A 14,412-nucleotide genomic window follows, 5' to 3' on the forward strand; every position below is an offset into this window, starting at 1 on the left:
TGTATAGTCAACTCTTTTTGTAGTTTAAATTATTTCTCATGGCGTACAAGGAAATTACTATTCAGCTCTCTCCTCAAATCCTTTCAATGCTCGTCCAATCCAGAGAACTTTCTATACTATTTATCCTCTCCAACCAACCTCATTCAATGCCCTTTATTTTGTTTACTGCTCTGCTTGCCACTCGGGATTCTATAAATGAATGCGTTAGTCAATATGCTCTACTTGTACGTATCAAATCAGGAAGAGGGGTTCAGAACTAACCTTTCGCAGAATCACCAGGCCCTCCAAGGTATTGGTAAGGCTAATGTACTCCTCGTCTTCCAACTCTGCTCGATCGCCGTAACTCAACAACACGGGTGTGCTCTGTGTCTGCCATCCCGTGATTGTCTTCGGCCGACCAGCCTGGCCAACAACATCTACTGCCTGACCGACTCGGACATTGACCTTCAGGGGGTTCAACTTCTCATCGACGGTGACAAGGAATCTAGGATGCATGGCGGGGACGAGGAAGTAGAGCAGATAGTGCGAATTTGAGGTGATGAAATCCTTGGGGTCAAGCATAGCCACCATGGTGGCCAACAGACCAGCCGTTGAGACAGGGGAGAGCACCTGTCTGTCAGAGTGGAAGGGGTTCAGGGAAAGCGTTCCCTTACCCAGGTGCAGAAGACCCTGTGCGATGCGCACCATGAACAGGGCATCCTGATCTCTGTGGTAGTAGCTTGCAAGCTGTCGGAGCAGCTGAGCCAGTCGAGCGTTGTTGGTGCCAGCGCCCAGCAGACCCATTGCGAATATGGCGTTGATAGCTACTTCGGGATCGTTGTCGTGACTATACCTTGAAAGCGTATCATAAACCTTCATCTGTGGGTTGCTTGGGCTGATCAGGCCCATTGCCAAAGGCACGGCCTTGCGAATGTTGGGTTCACCGTAGTGCATAAGATGGCCAAATTGTCTGAGAACCATCTCCTGGCCGACCTCCTCACCCATGGCGACGAGGGCAATACCTAAGACTGCATATGCTTGCAGCAGTTCGTCGCCTTTCTTATCATCCGATTCTTCCTGGTGCTCGTTGCAGATGTGCAACAGCTCCTGGATCTTCAGGACGGCACCAGTACCAGCCCAAGCGCAGATCTCAGCCAAGACTGCGGTCGGCTTGGCCATAGGATGATCCACGGCTTTGAGTGTCTCAAGAATAACATCCACCTCTTCTTGCCGGCCAAAGAAAAGTAGACCCAGACCCAGACCCAAAAATCTCGTCCATTTGTTAGTCAGCTGATTCTTCCGCTCGTCATCCATCAAAGTTGTAATGATTGCTTCGCTCACTTCGGGGTGAGATGTACCGATGGCAATCAGACCACACGCCAATGCGGCCATGGCGGAGATCTGCATGTCCTGAGTAGAATCTGCAATCATGGGCATGAGTAATTCAATAACCTCATCTTTACTTGAGCCAGCGTAAGCCAATCCAAGTCCCATCAAACAAGCAGTGCGAATAAGAGGGTTGTCGTTGTGAAGCTTGTCGGCATCGCCCAGGAGCGCAATAGTAGGCTCGGATTCTATCCGAACACCAGAATTCATGATACCGATGGCAAGCATGGCACCAGCGGTGATCTCCGGCTCCGAAGCATATGTGTACCGATCAATGCTATCCAGACCATTCTCAATGTCCCACATCAACAAAGTGCCAAGAGAGGCAACAGTTGACATCATACCCTCTCCCTTCGTCTTCCACACCCAAGCCTCCTTCTGGCTCTCGACAAGCATCATCTTGTCGTTGCCGAATCCAGCGTTGACAAATGCGTTGACAAAGGCAGCGGCAAGATTGTGTCTGGCGGAGTCCAAATTGGTCATTCCGGCTACGCGGCTGCTCTCCAGGTGGCTCTTGTAGATATCTTCCGTGGTCTTGGGGTCGAGGATGTTTAGTTCCTTGCCCAGAGCTTTAAAGTGATCCGACAGCTTAATGTTATGGAGGCACTCAAATAACTCCGGGTCGTCGCCCTCGCCCTCGCTGATCATTGGCAGGATAATTCTCTGGCGTGAAATCAAAAACGCCAGCTGTTTCTTGAGCACGGGATCCTCTGCCTTGTCGAAATCTTCCTGCACCAAGTCGATATCGTGTAATCGGATGGCAAGAATAACTGCTTGGGCGAATTGCTTATGGTTGATGTAAATATCGTGGGCGACACGGAGGAACGTCTCGTTATCGGGGTAAGTCAACAGGTTTACCATGCTGACCATGTACAAGCAAACTCTGGGGTAGGTGTTCTCGTCAACAAACTCGTTAATCTTCTCGATGATTTCCAACTCGCTCATCAGGTCCACTGCGTCAGCCTCCTGGTTGCTCTTGATGAAGAGGGGCACCAAAACCAGCGCCAGATCGATAAGATCCGCAGTGGGCTCATCGGCCGTGATACGTTTACTGTACACCTCTCCGATTTCGAGGGCCAAGTGCCGGACATATTCGTGACCCCATGAACCAATGTCGGTTGTGGGAGCCAAGAGTCGGTACTTGAGTGTGTCTTGCCTGTCCTCATCGGAGAAGGTCATGCCAATAACGGACAAAACGTCCGCCAGTGAAACCTTGTTTTCATCGTTGGGCCACTCCTCGTAAAGCTTAGTTAGGGTCTCGTAGTGTGGTCGTAGGAACTTCAGCGGCTTCGGTACTGCTGTCATTGACGATGTGGAAGTCTTGATCGCGCTCTTCATCATCTCAAGGGCGGATTTGTACAGGTTGCTGTCGGATTCCTAAGTCAAACAAAAAGGGTGAGCGTCTGCAACTATTCCCCATCCAAATGTAACAGCTGCCCCTCTTCGTCCTTCTCTCATCTCCCTCCGCTCATCTGCCTGTATATACGGAAATACTCACTGTTAAACGCTCCACCATCATGTCCAGCTCGCTCTTGAGCTGCTGGTCTTCTTCGCTGAGCTCCTCTTCGGTCGCTAGAACCCCTCAAGTCAGCCATCTAAACACTCGCAGTTCCGAAGAGCGGGGGAGCGTCTGGATCCAAGGAATTACCATCTTTCTTGTCATCTTCCTTCTTGCCATCGGCGGCAGTCTTCTCGGCCTTGGGATCATCCACGGCCTTGCCCTTTCCTTTGTCCGTGGCCGCCGCCGGCTTTGGCAAATCGCTGTCCTGGGCCATGGTGACGTAGAGAGATGATTAGGCGTCTATGATGAACCCCCCCAGGCAGAATATCGGGGGCAAGGTCGGATGTATGGTGGTGAAACTGGAGAATATAGCTGATGATCTATAATTGTGCAGTATCGGAGCTCCGGGGACGCAGGCGGTCTATGTCGTGAGCGGAATCGGGTGGAAGCTTGTGAAGGAGGCTGCTTGGTAAAGCTCTGGCTGGGCTGAGGCGCTACTCTACCCACAGCTGCCATGGGCTATTACGCGAGGCGCTGCCGCCTACAGGACAAGCTACGTACTCGGAACCCCAGCCTTATGATCACGTGCCCTGGCAATAAGAACAGAGCTCGCTAGTATGAACTAGGGCTAGCGACGCCATCCTGGCTCAATCTGACCTATCGATAAGATCTTGGCCAAATTTCTTTCATCACCTTACTTGGGTAGACCCCACCAACTTTTTCAAAGGACCCCTCCGCTATATGAATGAAATAGACAAAAGATACCCGCCTACAAACAATTTCCAGGCCCAGTAACTATTTTTTTTAACGCATATCGGGAGAGTTTCGTCATATACAGTCCATATTGCCAGCCATGAAGTTGGATACCAGAGCAATGCGCCATCTGGCGTCCGAGGACTGGCGAGTCCTCACAGCTGTACGTTAAACGTCAACTCACATGCAAAATATCAATACATACATATACATGTATACAGCCTGTATATATCGGGAACACACCACTAATCACATCCCTTCTCATCGCAATAGGTCGAAGCAGGCAGCAAGAATCACGAAATCGTGCCCACGCCTTTAATAGAAAAACTATCCCGCCTCCGAGGCGGCGCAAGCGGCGTCCACAGGAGCATCTCTACCCTCGCCAAAGTCGGCCTCATCGCCCGTGTCAAAGAGGCCAAATACGATGGATACCGCCTGACATATGGAGGTCTTGACTACTTAGCACTACACACTCACGCCAGCCGCAAAGATGTCTACAGCGTCGGTAACCGAATCGGTGTCGGAAAGGAAAGCGACATCATGGTTGTCGCAGATCACTCCGGCAAGCAGTGCGTATTGAAGATCCATCGCTTGGGACGAATTTCTTTCCGAACGGTAAAATCCAACCGAGACTACCTAAAAAACCGCAATGCGCAGTCATGGATGTATCTCTCAAGGCTCGCCGCCATGAAAGAGTACGCCTTTATGAACGCGCTCTACGAGGAAGGCTTTCCAGTGCCGTCACCCATAGCGCAATCCAGGCATACCATCGTCATGTCCCTGATAGACGCATTCCCCCTTCGACAAATAAGCGAAGTCCCCGACCCAGCCTCTCTCTACGCAGAACTCATCTCACTTATCCTCCGCCTGGCGAGCCACGGCCTAATCCACGGCGACTACAACGAATTCAACATCTTGATTAAGGAGATTAAATCGACAGCTGAGGATGGCACAGAGTCTATCAAGCTCGAACCAGTTATTATCGACTTTCCACAAATGGTGTCTATGGAGCATGTGAACGCTGAAATGTACTTTGACCGAGATGTCAATTGTATCAAGCGCTTCTTTTTACGTCGATTCCACTTCACTCCCACTCAGCCCGGGCCTTTCTTCAAAGACGCAAAGAAGACTGTCGGAAAGAACGGACTCACGCGGCTTGATGCTACCGTAGAGGCATCAGGCTTCACCAAGAAGATGCTGAAGGACCTCGAGGCGGCCATCAAAAAGAAAGAGGAAGATAAAGATGGGCAAGAGGGAGTAGAAGACGAGGAGGATGAGGACGACGATGAAGACAGCGACGATGAAGAAGAGGTAGAAGATGATGATGAAGGAGAGGGGAGCGGCAGTGGACAAGAGGGTTTGCTAAGCGATGGTCTGTCTCAGGGCCTCTTGCAGGATGAGCCGGCCATAAGCAAAGTCAACCAGGAAATGGCGGGGTTAGCCGTATAATCTGTGTTTTATTCAAAATCTAATGAATCAAGAAAATGGCAAGCGAAAATTAGAAGTCATACTCTTTTAGAGGCACGGTAAAATACAGGATATGGACACTGGGGTGATGGGATATTATAGCTTCATCATTGTGTGTGTCAAAACGATACTAACGCCGCCAAACTTTTGCCACAGCTACCATTACCTAGACTCTAAAGTACACAAGGCACATAAAATGATCCCTCCACACAATGTGATCCCGCGTATCAGCTATCCTCCGGACTAAAAACAATGTTTTCCGCCATGGCATAAAACTACTTTGACTGTTGGGGTAAGTGGTCCCAAAAAAGTCCAAAACAAGTAGTAGTAGAGATGTTAAAGCAGCCGGCATCATATTATGGCACAAAAGTGCTGACAAAAAAAGACAAAAAAGGAATTGAATGAGGGCGGCATAGCATTTACTGGGATTCCTTCTTCGCGGCTTCCTTCTTGGCAGAGGGAGACGGCTGGATGTTCTCTTTGCCGGAGGCGACGACAGTAGCTGGCTCCGCTCGAATCGTGACACTCTCATCGCACTCAGACGTGGTGGGAGTCGAAATCGTAGCGTCGGCGCTCGTAGTCGCCCTAGCGAAAGAGTTAGAATTTAGCAAAAGTGCTTCGTTTATAGGCGTACGCAGATTGTCCACGAGGGATCACTGAGCTTCGCATCACGCTGTCTTCGAGCGACGACGACGACGACAGGCCGCTGCGAGGGTTAGCAGCCGGACATGACATTAGGTGTCAGAAGCAAACCTTCGAGACGGGGGCAGATTGCGTCGCCATTGGGATTGCTGGTTGTACAAAGCAGGGTTCAGGCCAACAAGAGGAGTACCGTAGGCGCCAATATTGTACTCATTGGTGCGGAACTGACGACGCTCGGCGGTGACTCTCTTGAGCTCTTTCTGAGCTGGGGTATCAGCGTAACGAATGTTCATCGGAAGGCCTTCTTCACCGATGCCAATGCCGTTGAACTTTCGAACGATTTCGTCGCAAATCTCCCGAGAATCAAATCTAGGCAGCGTCAGAGAGAGAATTGCAAAAGGTGAAGTCTGGGCATCTTACCGAGCAAAGCCGACACCGCGACTGTTTCCCATGCTATCACGAAGGATTTTGCTGGATTGGATGTGGTATCCAAGGAAGATAGTCGCAAGTTCCTACACAAATGTTAGCAGCAGCTCTACAAAATGGCTTCATCCAAAACCTGACTCACCATTTCGTTCAAGCTCTTGGGCAGGTTGGAGATGTAGAGGTTAGTAGAGCCATCATCGCCCTCCGCCTTGAGTCGAGAATTAAACGATTCCTACCGGCTATTAGCTAAATCTCCCGTAGAGAGCGTCGAGGAAGAAGAAGAGCATGGTTGAATCTTACCCGGGCAAAGCCAATCTCGTAACCAAGGCGGTGGAAAGCTCGAATGCACAGTTCAGAGTCGCGAACATCGTAAAACTTGGCAAACCCGAATCTACATCATGTTAGTATAGGAAGATAGGAGGTGAGACAAAAGGCTGAAGTGAATAGTACTTACCCCTTGCAAGCTCCAGTGTTAGTGTCGATGATGGCCTTGGACGTCTCAACAGCGCCAAAGCGAGAAGTAAAGTGATACAGAAGCTCATCGTCGGTGGTGGGGTGGAGGCCACGAATGTATACATTGCGGTTTCCTGGGATCCGGTTCTCCAGACTCTGCTCAAGAGTCTTCATCTGGCCGGGTGGAGTGAACACAGCTGGTACGGCCTTGGGAATAGCGGGCTCTTTCTTGAGAAGCTCATCAATAGTGCGGTCCGAGATGACAATAGGCATAGGCTTGCCAGTTTCAATGGGAGCAAGGCTAGTAGCGTTGGGAGATGGAGTCGTATAGGAAGACCGATCGAGACTAGCCACTCGAGGAGGATAGTCGCGAACAATGGAAAATGCACCGCCGTAGTACGGGGTGGCAGGGGCAGACTCTGTGGTAGAGTATGAGCCACGACGATTCTCAAGGCCTGGAACATCAGAGTGGCCACGATCCACACGAGGCTGAGCAGTACCCGGGCGACCAGGGGTAAAGGGCAGCAAAGGCGCTGAAAGTCCGACGTACGAAGCACCGTAACCGCCTGGAGCAACTGAGAAATTAAGATATGGGTTCTCGTTGGAATGACCAAGTCCCATTGGCTGGGCGGCTGGGACGGGAGTGAGGACGAATTGGCTATCCGAGTTTACCATGAAAGCATGGCCTGGTCCCATGGGGATGGGAGCCGCACTACTGGGCATACTCATGCCGCCAAGCGTCATTCCGTTGAAGTGATTAAGAATTGTGCCGGGATCCGCAGCTCCGTGGGAGGCTCGGCCGGTGTAGTAAGGATTAGCAACGCCGCTGTTGGCTTCCATTTTGGATTCGGCAACAGTTTGGAGATGGTAAGACATGTGATTGCCTGTTGTAGACGAGATTAGTGATACGTTACAAGGTAAATGTGTATATCGCCAGAGATTGATCCTTCCTGTTGAGGATTGATGGACAAGAGCATAAGATGTCTGTAGATATTCCCAGCATAGATCACTACGTTGCCAAAAAGCCATATAGCTCAAGGCAAGCTGTTTGGGCGAGCAGGGAAGAGCAAAGAAAGGCACTGATTTGCCGGACTGGAGATATAATGAGCAATCAAATGGAATCGGAGATGTCTTACCCAAAGAACAACAGATCGGTCACTGTAGTGATCGAAAGAAAAATGACAAATGGTTCGACTGTACGACGAAAATCTTGAACCAACCAAAGAGTTAGCATCGAATGATGAGCGTACCCAAAGTAAAGCATAGCAATACGAAGAGACAATCATATGTCGAGCGGACATGAAGATAACGAGCGAGAGACGAAGATGTCATAGAAAGTAAACAGAGGAGATGTAAGGAGCAAGATCACGATAGGGCGAGTAGAGCAACAAAAAGAAGGGCATTCTGAATGGTCCATCTACCCGTTGATAGATGCGGGGAATTGATGGCAAAGGATGCTGTGTCAAGGCAAAGGACGAGAGAGGCTGAGGGAATCAGAAGACTGGGAGCGGGGACGAGGCATTCAAAGATATGCTCACCCTACCCAGACTTTGGGTTTACGTGGTGTTGCAGACAATGAAGCTCGAGGGCCAACGAAGGCAAATGGTGCTACCAAGACAATTGAGATGAAGCGAGAGTAATTAAGATAGAACAAGCTATCAAGCAAGATGAAGGTGATGAAGAGATTCGACCGTGGCAGAAGGCTGGAAGTGAGTGACGAGGAATGTGGCGATGTGATGCTGTGAGGAGGAAGAGAAGAAGAAGAAGAGAGAGCCAGAAGAGAAAGACATGACGGTTGAAGTGTAGGCGAGAATGGCAGAACCAACTTACCTAAGCGATGTAGCAACGCGGTGGCCTCGTAGAAACGGAAGCCGCCAAAAATTAAAAGCCCAAGAAAGAGGAAGGAGTCGTTATGATAAGCTATGCCAAAGAGTCGGAACCGATGATGGTGCAGGCGTGATGGCGGCGAGATCCGAGGCCAGAATTACCATCAAACAAAAAAGGACGTGTGTGGGGGAGGAAGAAATCGCGAGGGCGAGAGGAAGCGAGAGATGACGAAATACTCCCCGAGCCAGAGCAGAGCTGATTTGGCAGGCCGGTGCTTGACAACTGCCAGCTGTTTGTCGGTTCGGGCCTTTTGCCAGCTTGTTGATGCCAAGTGCCTGCCAACGACCTGCTGTTTCTAGGGGCAACAGACGCCTCGACTCGGGAATATCGATGCAGTGGGAAGTTTCTGGATGACGCTTCTGAAACGAAAATCGGAACTTGCGTGTCCCTTTGGCTTTGGCCCAGAAGAGTGCTGAGAGCAGCAGGAAGTCGGTAGGATATCCCCTAACTACCAGGTATTTTCGTTTCTTCAGGTCTGCGAGGACGAGGACGGCACTTGGACGTCGTGGAACTTAATCTTCTCAGTGTAAGTCCCAAGCAGATGGATTAATGCTTATAAGTCTTCTCTATGCCTGGTACTGATAGCTCTGGATAGTCCCTGGCCACTGTCTCACAGGGCTGCAAAAACGACCGACGCTGCTTCGAATTCGAATCCAAAGAATGATTCTTCCTTGGAGCGATTACCTCGTCTTCCTTGAGACTGTCCTTTTACTCCAAAGCCAAGATGATGTCTCAAGCGACCTTCGAACGCAGGATTGGCGAATTATAGTAGTATTATGCAGAAGAGATAATACAATGCGACTACTTCAAGCATATATCACAAAATGCAACACGCTGGTCAACGAGGCTCGAATAACTAAGGTATAAAAGCGCGATATAATCCAGGAAGACTGGTCCAAATAAAGATGTAGTCGATCAAAATAGGGCACTCAATATTGAAAGGAAAAAATAACGAGGGACAATAGGCATATTCTTTGAGAGGATTTTCGCTTTGGCATCTTGCCCAGGGATCCTCTCTTTATAAGGACGCACATGATGGTGGAATACAAGTAGATCTGGCCTTGCACTGATATGGGTACTACCAAGGTAGGTGAGTGCATGCATTAATGCTACCGAGCCAGAGGGTTGCTTTTTCTCTCTTTATCAGACATGCATAACCGTGGTTTACCATTTGAAAGAAGACAAGGTATATTGGCCAACCGGATTACTGGACTCTGATGAGACAAGATCCATCTTGTTCGGGAGACTTCCCCATGTTGCGCAAATGCCTACAAAAGGGTCCTTTATCCACTTGACAGCCCCAGCCAAAATGCACGGGGTGTACGGCAAGCCAAGGTGAGTCAACTTGCAAGCCATGGGTAAAGCCAGCTTTGCCGTCCCATTTTACTGAGACACGCTGCTTTGTCCACCGGCCGATCCAGTGCTATGGGGGAAATGTTGCTTTTTATGGTGCTATAGCAAGACTTTTCGGGCTATTGTCTCTCGCAAATACCATCTATATATACCTACACTAGGATTATTTTTCCTTACTACAATCAACCCAGCGCAAAAATCGGAAGCCGGTCGTAGGATACCAAATACAGCATCACAGAGGCTACTGAACCCAATGAGGCATCTCTTTGCATATGATAGGATATTCCATTCTGCAAATCCCGATATGCTCGCATTTTCACGCCGATTGTTAATTTAATTCTAGCGTTGAGCCCTTCGAGATACCAGCTATCTTACCAGATGCCCATATCCCCAGGGACGCGGCAGGGAAGTTTACGCAAGGAGAGCAGCGCAATCCCGCTTATCTCCCTGGCCAACAAATGGCCAATCCAAAGCCACTACCCTAGGCAAAGCGCCAACTACAGTAGATGCTCAACTTTGCCACTTATACACTTTGTTGTTTGAAAGGAAAAGGAAAGAAAAAAGCAAATTGGCTTTCAGGGGTCACGAGCGCCTCAAACATGCTAGTTTTGGAGGCAGCAGTGGTGGCTGTGGACATGAGACCTGGCATTTATGCCATGTCTTAAATCGCCCGTCTCGGTGCACACAAGTTACATACGCGGCCAACAGGATGCTATGCATGGCCAGTACCAGTTGTAGCCTACTTATAAAGGGAGATGTTGTAATTACAGTAAGAACCCAAAGTAATGGCGTCCCGATTGACCTATAATGTGACGTTCCAGGTTGACGACGCACACTGCTAAGATGCATAGGTATATGGCATATACAAGTTTGGCACATGATATCACGCATAAGAATTTGAGAATAATATGTAGATTAAATCTGTAAGTGTAGTATTTTCATAACCATCCGAGCCTGCACATTCGCTGTTTTTGTTTCTTTTTTCCCCACCCGATCATATCCAAGCCCATCTCATTCATATCCTGTAACTCTACTCCGTATCCATCCTACCATCCTACGCAGCATGAATAATGACATCGAAAATAAAAAATCCCCATGCAAGTGCGCTATTCAGGCCATTCCTGCTATGTAACCTCTAGATCCGATGCCCAGATAGTACGGGTCTGTTCTAATAAAAAAACAAAAACAAAATCATTCCCAGATGTATGTGCATGGCTTTCACAATCAAACGCCCGCCAATGTGATCGCAATCGAAAGGCCACGCCCTCCCTTCTTGGCATGTTTTTCTTCATGTAACTTGCCTTTTTCTCTTTCCCTTTTCCCTTTTTTTTTTTGAAGGGGGAAGGCTTATTTTGATCAACTTATGCTAAATGCACTCATTTCTTTATGACCAGACATCCTCCTATAAGAAAAGTGGATTAGCTTGCTGTTTGTTTCATGGTGGGGTGGAGAGGAAGTTCGGATGATGGGGTATAGGGGATGAGACATACCTGGTACTGGTTTGCTGCTCTCATGTTCTTGACAATCTCCTCTGCCTTAGCCTCGGACACACCACGGCCCTCAGCAATGATTTGCGCAAGGACAGTGTTGACTTCGCGAGCCATGTTAGCGGCATCACCGCAGACGTAGAAGAAGGCCTTTTGAGAGAGAAGCTCATTGACTTCGGCGGCTCGCTCCTTAAGACGGTGCTGGACGTAAACCTTTTTGGAAGTCTCTCGAGAGAAAGCAGTAACCAATTCGAATTTGTCACCAAGAGCCTTCTTGTATTCCTACAAGCAGTAAAAAAAAATTGATTAGTCAACACAAACCAGGCAAGGTAAGAGAAGAGTAAAATACATACCGCGAATTCATCCTCGTACATGAAATCCTCAGTGCTCTTACGGCAGCCGAAAAACAGCATCGTGCGTCCAACATTTGCGCCTTCGCGTGCCTGCTGAGCCCTCTCTTGGATGAAACCTCGGAAGGGAGCAACACCAGTTCCGGGACCAATCATGATAATGGGCTTGGCAGGGTCGGAGGGCAGCTTGAAGTTGGAGTGGCGGACATGAACGGGGACGTGAATGCCATCGTACTTGTTGCGGGGGCCGTTGAGCTCATAGGTCAGACCAAAGGGCGATGGGTTGGGGTCTCCGTTTTGCTTTTGTTTCAAGGCGAGCAGATAGTTGGTGGCGACACCGCGGAAAGGGTCTTTGCGTCCCATCACCACGGATGACTCTACAACAGCGGTAACGGAAATCTTCTTGGGCTGGACATGGGAGGAAGACGAGATGGAGTAGTAACGGGGCTGCAGCTTGTTCAGACCTTCGATGAAAGCAGAGAAAGGGATCTTATCCCAGGTCTCTCCGTTGCCGACATGTTCCAGGAGGCGAGCGATGTTGAAGAGCTGAGAGCCGGTCTTTTCGTGGAAGTAGTCCTTGTCGTTACCCAACCTGTTCATCTCGGCCTGGATGGCCTCGTTGGGGGCAAAAGCAGCAAGAGTAGAGACGAATTGACGAGAGACGGGGGCACAGATTTCCAGGTGATAGCGGATGATGGCGTCGAAAGTGGTCGGAGTAGGGAAAGGAACCTTGGCAGTAGGCTCGAGAGCCTTGACAGAGATGACTTGCCCACGTTTTTCAGTGAGGCCAGTAACGCGCAAGAATCGATCAACCTCGTCGCCAGCATTAGTAGGCCAGATGGCAATGTGGTCACCGGTGGTGTACGAAAGAGTAGAGCCGCTGATATCGAATTCCAGGTGGATGCAGTTCCTGTCCTTGACCTTGAAGAGCTCGTAGGACTCGGCAATGGGGGCAATATACGGGTTGTGAGCGTTGAAGGGACCCTTGGCGCTGTTCTGAAGGTGCATCTTGTTAGGCTCGCCGACGTACACCTCTGCGGATTCGGCAGTCAGGCCTTCACGGTCGGTAATAGCAAAGATGGGTTCGTAGACAGCCTCGCGCTCTTCCAAGCCCATGTGCGCCGCCAAAGCAGTCCACATGGGGTCTTTCCAAGCCAAAAAGTCTTCTTCCATTGTACCAGCGCCATCGTCACCTTCGCCCGCAGCGCCAATACGGTGGGCGCCCAGCTTGGTCAAGAGCCTGTCGACCTCTCTGACCATGGTGTTGTAGTGTTCGTAGGTGTTGTTACCAAGACCGAAAGCGACGTAGTTGAGGTTGTCCAGCGGGGCATCATCGTTACCCTGCGAAAAGCTGACTCCGTCTTCCTTGATGTACTCGAAGAACTCAACCGCATTGTCAGTCGGCTCGCCCTCGCCATAGGTGGCCAGAACGAAGATGGCAATTTTGTCCGAGGGCAGCGTATCCATAGCGTCGAAATCGTATTCTTCCAGGTCGGCGATCATGGTCTCAAGACCGAAGCGACTCTTGCCCTCCTTTGCGAGACGAGAAGCATAGTCCTCAGCGGTACCGGTCTGCGAGCCAAAGAAGATGATGCAGTTCTTGCCAGACTCCTCCATCTTCTCGACGAAGTTTCTGGTCCTGACAGGCCTGGCGGCCATGCCATTGAGGTTAGTTGAGGTAGCATAGGGATCCTTCTGTTTGCCCCAGAGCGAGCCCTTTGTGAAGTAGACGATGCTCCCCAAAAGGATGACTCCGAGGACGACGATGTCCAACGTGTCCAATTCCGCCATGGCGGCAGCGGGGTTGCAGCAGCAACAGACGGCGCTTGGGTTCTCGTTCGGCCAGACAGTCCCGAATCACTAAAGTTCAGGCAGTATTCAGCGCAGTCAATGTAAAGAAGCCAGATGCTCGAATAGTGACTCGCTACCAAACCCCCTTGCAGCGGAGAGAACAAGAAAAAAAAAAGCGTGTCCTCGCCTGGCCTTGGTCGGTTTAAGGCTGAGATCAGCGCAGCGGTTTTTGCGGGCAGCGTCGGCGAGTTGCCTATCGGCGAGTTGCGGTCTAGTCCAGGCCCGAGCAACAGAACGGGGGAGGGGCTTGAGGCCAGAGAGATTTGACGGTGGGTCGTGGCGTGGAATAGAAAAAAAAGGAATCGACTGATCGATAAGAGCGCGGGCTCCTGGTTGCTGGCCGCTAATGTACGATTAAGTACCTAGTCGCAGGCGTAGTCCGAATACGCAGCCACGGGTTCAAAGCCACGGGTTCAAAGCCACGGGCTTATGGCGCATTTATACGCGCGCTTGAATATGAGGCCGCACTGTCCGGAAAGCTACCTGTCGCGGGGGTTGAGGCGAGAGAGACGAGGGAGGTGTAGAGATGGAAGAGAGAGGAGAAGAAATGGAAAAAGGCGGATGATGAAGAAGAAGGGAAAGGAAGAGAGAAATAGTTGAATGGCCATTGCCCGTCCGAGAGGGAGGGGCGGTGGTGCCTTTTCATCTGATCCTCTAGTCTGGTCTACTAATAAGCACATGCACTTGGATATCATTCCAACCGCAGCTTACGGTGCAATGGTACGAGGTGCTAGGCGGTGCCAAACAGCCTTTGTGGCGACGCGGCTCGAATCCGGCTGTTACTACAATTCCGGGGCGCGGTGAGCAATTGGGCGCATCGCCAGTGTGCGCTGTAGGTACGCGCGTGGCAAGGCTGCCCCGGTCTGTGCATGTGCTC

General features: G+C 50.2%; 4 protein-coding genes across 5 annotated transcripts; 1 reads left to right on the top strand and 3 right to left on the bottom strand.

The window, feature by feature from the left end:
- Positions 1–6: 6 nt before the first annotated feature.
- Positions 7–3,369, bottom strand: RPN1 (proteasome regulatory particle base subunit). The gene is made up of 4 exons (XM_024903332.2): positions 3,014–3,369; positions 2,864–2,937; positions 262–2,742; positions 7–189 (listed from the first exon to the last, which is right to left on the bottom strand). Exons 1-4 carry the CDS (start codon positions 3,138–3,140, stop codon positions 163–165), a joined length of 2,709 nt encoding a protein of 902 aa, XP_024765281.1. The 5' UTR covers positions 3,141–3,369; the 3' UTR covers positions 7–162.
- A 204-nt stretch (positions 3,370–3,573) lies between these two features.
- TrAFT101_001040 (uncharacterized protein) lies at positions 3,574–5,309 on the top strand. The gene is made up of 2 exons (XM_024907510.2): positions 3,574–3,782; positions 3,893–5,309. Exons 1-2 carry the CDS (start codon positions 3,720–3,722, stop codon positions 5,066–5,068), a joined length of 1,239 nt encoding a protein of 412 aa, XP_024765282.1. The 5' UTR covers positions 3,574–3,719; the 3' UTR covers positions 5,069–5,309.
- TrAFT101_001041 (uncharacterized protein) lies at positions 5,144–9,432 on the bottom strand. Of its 2 annotated transcripts, XM_024899206.2 has the most exons (8): positions 8,438–9,432; positions 7,744–7,816; positions 6,609–7,491; positions 6,455–6,545; positions 6,297–6,386; positions 6,149–6,240; positions 5,840–6,097; positions 5,144–5,792 (listed from the first exon to the last, which is right to left on the bottom strand). In XM_024899206.2, the coding sequence occupies exons 3-8, from the start codon at positions 7,481–7,483 to the stop codon at positions 5,684–5,686; spliced, it is 1,515 nt and encodes a 504-aa protein (XP_024765284.2). In that variant the 5' UTR covers positions 7,484–7,491; positions 7,744–7,816; positions 8,438–9,432; the 3' UTR covers positions 5,144–5,683. The 2 variants fall into 2 exon arrangements, with proteins under 2 accessions (XP_024765284.2, XP_065982328.1); XM_066126229.1 differs by having other exon boundaries at positions 5,144–6,097.
- A 1,329-nt stretch (positions 9,433–10,761) lies between these two features.
- Positions 10,762–14,192, bottom strand: TrAFT101_001042 (uncharacterized protein). Its single transcript, XM_024909428.2, has 3 exons — positions 11,688–14,192; positions 11,338–11,616; positions 10,762–11,249 (listed from the first exon to the last, which is right to left on the bottom strand). Exons 1-3 carry the CDS (start codon positions 13,473–13,475, stop codon positions 11,232–11,234), a joined length of 2,085 nt encoding a protein of 694 aa, XP_024765285.1. The 5' UTR covers positions 13,476–14,192; the 3' UTR covers positions 10,762–11,231.
- Between the last annotated feature and the right edge of the window lie 220 nt (positions 14,193–14,412).

The sequence above is a fragment of the Trichoderma asperellum genome, chromosome 1 (genome assembly GCF_020647865.1).
Source record: "Trichoderma asperellum chromosome 1, complete sequence".
Lineage (NCBI taxonomy): Eukaryota > Fungi > Ascomycota > Sordariomycetes > Hypocreales > Hypocreaceae > Trichoderma > Trichoderma asperellum.